The sequence below is a fragment of the Sprattus sprattus genome (assembly GCF_963457725.1).
Source record: "Sprattus sprattus genome assembly, chromosome: 2".
NCBI classification, from domain to species: Eukaryota; Metazoa; Chordata; class Actinopteri; order Clupeiformes; family Clupeidae; genus Sprattus; species Sprattus sprattus.
In genome coordinates, this window is record NC_137921.1 from 20,629,235 (window position 1) to 20,633,512 (window position 4,278).

The 4,278-nt window shown below is 38.5% G+C and overlaps 1 protein-coding gene across 1 annotated transcript; it reads left to right on the forward strand.

The window, feature by feature from the left end:
- Window positions 1-307: 307 nt before the first annotated feature.
- LOC308381434 (pepsin A-like) lies at window positions 308-3,116 on the forward strand (the record flags this gene model as incomplete). Its single annotated transcript, XM_080859001.1, has 9 exons — window positions 308-363; window positions 624-771; window positions 879-996; window positions 1,236-1,354; window positions 1,604-1,800; window positions 1,885-2,001; window positions 2,397-2,526; window positions 2,707-2,799; window positions 2,964-3,116. 9 exons carry the CDS (start codon window positions 308-310, stop codon window positions 3,114-3,116), a joined length of 1,131 nt encoding a protein of 376 aa, XP_080715127.1.
- Between the last annotated feature and the right edge of the window lie 1,162 nt (window positions 3,117-4,278).

The following is a 4,278-nucleotide window of genomic DNA, read 5'->3' on the forward strand; positions in this document are numbered from 1 at the left end:
GATTTTTCACGTCCGAGGCTCCCTGTCTTGCAAGGGTGGCAGTTTTGCACAAGGTCGGAAGAAGCACAGTTCCTTTCTTATCTCCTCTGGTCTAAACATGCTCTTGTTCATATGCAGACTTAGTGGCACCTAATATTCTAGTTACACACACACAGAGAAAAGCTGTGCTCCTTCTTTCATAAGCACATAATTCATACAAGGAATATATTAATACAAGGCACTTGATTATTAATGACCTTAGAATATAATAGTGTTTGGAAATTATCTCTATCACTTAGTCTCAGTGGATCTCAGGACAGACTGCATCATGAAGTTTGCCATCGTTCTGTGTGCTGTGGTGGCACTCTCTGAGTGCCTGGTAAGGTGAGCTTGTCAAGGACGATTGATGTCCGTGTCAATATCTATTAAAACAGTTATTTAGGTGCTATTACTAAAGTTACTGTAATTTGCTATTTAAAAGTATTATTCTTGTTGTTAATAGTATTATCTTTGTTATTATGATTATCATAGTTTTTTGTTGATAACTTTAGATAAAATATCTTTTAATAAATATTAACCATATGTCTAATGTTCTCCGTGATTGTTGTGGGGAAAACGAGCATTTTTTGTGTCTTTTGTGCCAGGGTCCCCCTGATAAAGCACAAGACCACCAGGGAGATCATGGAGGAGAAGGGCCAGTGGGAGGAGTTCAGGCAGAGGTACCCCTACAACCCCACGGCCAAGTTTGACAGTAATTTGTTTGGAGCTGAGCAGATGACCAATGATGCTGATGTGAGTGGTTTACATGAACTGCTCCGTTTCAGCAAGCTTACTATGGACAAAGTGTGCCATTGGTTTGTCTTTTGTGTGAAATGCCTTGTCTTTATTTCTCCATGTAGCTTGCTTACTATGGAGTCATTTCCATCGGCACGCCACCTCAGTCCTTTACAGTGGTCTTTGACACTGGCTCTGCCAACCTCTGGGTTCCCTCCACCTTTTGCAGTAGCCCTGCCTGTGGTGTGTACAAACATCCTTTTCAAATACTGTCTGTTACCGATGTTCAAACTGGATCCAGCATGAGAAATTCACTCAGAATATTACACATTTCAGAGTTTAATGTGGATTAACATGCACCATTATATTATTTGCAGAATCAGACAGGACCTGTGGTTTACCTGTATGCCAGGCTGAATTTTATATGTTTATTCATGTTTTTACGTTGATGTCAGTAATAACAAAATACTTATTTGTGGCAGGAAACCACAACAAGTTTGATGTCTACAAGTCCTCTACTTATGTCAGTACTGGAAAAGGCCTCTCCATCCAGTATGGAACTGGCAGCATGCAGGGCTCTTTGGGATTGGACACTGTTGAGGTGTGCTGATTTCATTCATACAGTATATCCATACTGAAAACAACAAACATGTACTTAATTCAATTGAATTAATTTATATAGCACCAACAATAAGGCCTGAACTGTGCTGTGCTGATATAGTGTATCTATTGATAATAGAAAGATTGAAGTGGATCAGGTCGAGTGGACTACACATGGATTAATGATAAATACTGCATTGTGTGAACGTCCTTGGTTTGCCTTTTTTTGTGCCTGTTTGGTGACTTCCAGGTCGGAGGACTCAAGGTGGTCAACCAAATGTTTGGAGTTAGCCAGTACGAGGCTTCCTTTATGTACTATATGAAAGCTGATGGTATCTTGGGTCTGGCTTATGCCAGCATTGCAGTGGAAGGGGTCATGCCAGTCTTCAACAACATGGTGAAAGAGGGTTTGATTGAGAATGACTACTTCTCAGTTTACCTGAGCAGGTACAAATTCTTCAGGTTGATCTCAATTCTCTCTAGAACCGTATCAACACAATTATAAAAATAGTCAAATCTGTTTTTCTACAGGAGCCCCGACACTGGAAGTGAGGTGGTCTTTGGTGGATATGACCCTGACCATTACAATGGTGATCTTAGATGGATTCCTTTGTCCTCTGCGAATTACTGGCAGATCAAAATGGACAGGTGTGTTATCATGTGTATGTTATAAGCCACATGATGTCTTATTCTATATACCTATTATACTTAACAACATGAAAATAAAATAAAATTGTATCAAAGGATTCTAATTCTCAAAGAGTAATATAAAGAATTATATGAAAAGCAACAGTGCAGGGAAACAACGTAATGAATGATACTGTGCTCTATCAAAACTGTTGACTTAAAGTGTTTTGCAGCATTATTGCTATTTTATCTGATGAGCCTTTATTGAACTACGTATCAATATTACTGTATGGGAATTATTTGGTCATTGGCTTCATAGTTTGTTCCATATAAAACACATAATCTAAATTTCAGTTTACTCTTAAATATCAGAGATTCTTAAATTACCCTAAAACGTATTTAAAATCCAATTCCAGCATTACCGTCAATGGCAAGGTTGTTGCCTGCAATAGTGGCTGCCAGGCAATTGTGGACACTGGAACCTCCTTGATTGTTGGACCTCAAGTCGACATTCTCAACAGTGCAGTGGGAACTCCTTATGGTCAGGTAAGTACAGATGGTGACATGTAACAGCACTTCTTTTGTCAGATCCCCTAGTTTTTTTATGTACAGTATATAGTTTTAAGCATACGTCATGGAACATTACAGTGGTTCAATACCTTTTTCTAAAGCTATTTTGTTACTCAGTGGATTTAACAACATGTATCTTGCCACATCCTCTTCTAGGTGAACTGCAATTCCATTGCAAGCCTGCCTGATGTGACTTTCAACATCAATGGAAATTCCTTTTCTATCCCCTCTTCTGCCTATGTCCGCAAGGTATGAACATCTCTGTATTTCTCTGTATTACAAGAAAAAAGGCGGATGGTCAGCTGTAAATGACATTCTCCCAGTGTAATTTCATCCAAACAAACGTTTGAAAATCTTATTAAACACAGGGAGTTTGTTTATTGATTTAACCCAATGAATTACTATTTCTACAGACTCAAAACTATGGTTGCAGCACTGGTTTTGAGCATAGCTTCAGCAATGGAGTCGGTTCTGGCCTTTGGATTCTGGGAGATGTCTTCATCAGAGAGTACTACACTGTCTTTAACATGCGTGATAATGCTGTGGGTTTTGCCGCTCTCAGGTAAATTACCTTTTGTGGACAAACACAGTTTAACTGTCTCGGCCATATTGCATGACAGTCATCTTAATGTTAGCACAATTCTACATTCAATGTAATATTGATGTTTTCCGTGTGACAGTCATGTGTGTCAGACATGTACAAACTGCTTGAGAAGAATAAAGTCCAGTTCCTGCATCAAAAGTCTTGTCTGGTGTTCATCCTCATCAAAGGAAGTACATGGCTAATGTTGGCCAAATTACAATCAAAAAGTGTGGAGAGATATTCTGATGTTCCCCACAATTCCTTTGAAGGTGTGATATTTTGGTTAGTGGCATTTAGTACCATAATACTGTATTTGAAAAACTGAGCCATCAACTGGCAACTGTTGTCCACATCTTTCTTATTTCCATTCTTTACAATAAGCGTTTTTGAGGAGGAGGATGTCAGTTATTAGTTACATTTGGGGAATCTGTATTATACCTGACATAAGGGGCCATATTCAGGCTGTTCACATTAACATTAATATCACAAGTCGTCAACTTCGGTAGATTTGTTAGTAATGTTGGCAGGTAGCTTTAACTTCAATTTTATGTTGGACAATACCGTGATTTTTCAATATTTGTGTTGAAAGTAGAGCATAGAGTTATATGTACTCTAATAATCACTCTGCATTTTTTTATAGTAAATTAACTTTATGCATTATCACATATGCAATGTGCGATGGGCAGGGCTAAACTGTTTTTAAACAATGGGTGGGCACTACTGGCAGGTGATGGACAATCATACATTGTCAGTGAATATGCTGGCGCTGCAGAAGAGGCAGTCCTGGTATCTGAGAGTGCAAGGCACAATTTCAATGGGGGACCTGCATAAGCTCTCATCAATGTTTCGTTTTACACAGATTAAATCACATTGAAAGCAATGCAAATGTATGGCCAAAACATACATATTAAAAATGTAATATGTAAAATACAATCAATGTACCTTATTTATTGCAAATAAAACATGCATTTCAAACCATCCATAAGACAAAACTATGACCATGCAATGATTAACATCTTCGTCCGAAGACAGTAAAAGCGGTGTTGAATTGATTCGGGTCACTCAACCACGTCTCCAATTCCTCCACACTTAACTCTTGAACTTGCTCATTGTTATCTGTTCCTATGAACCCTCGAGAGCGATGT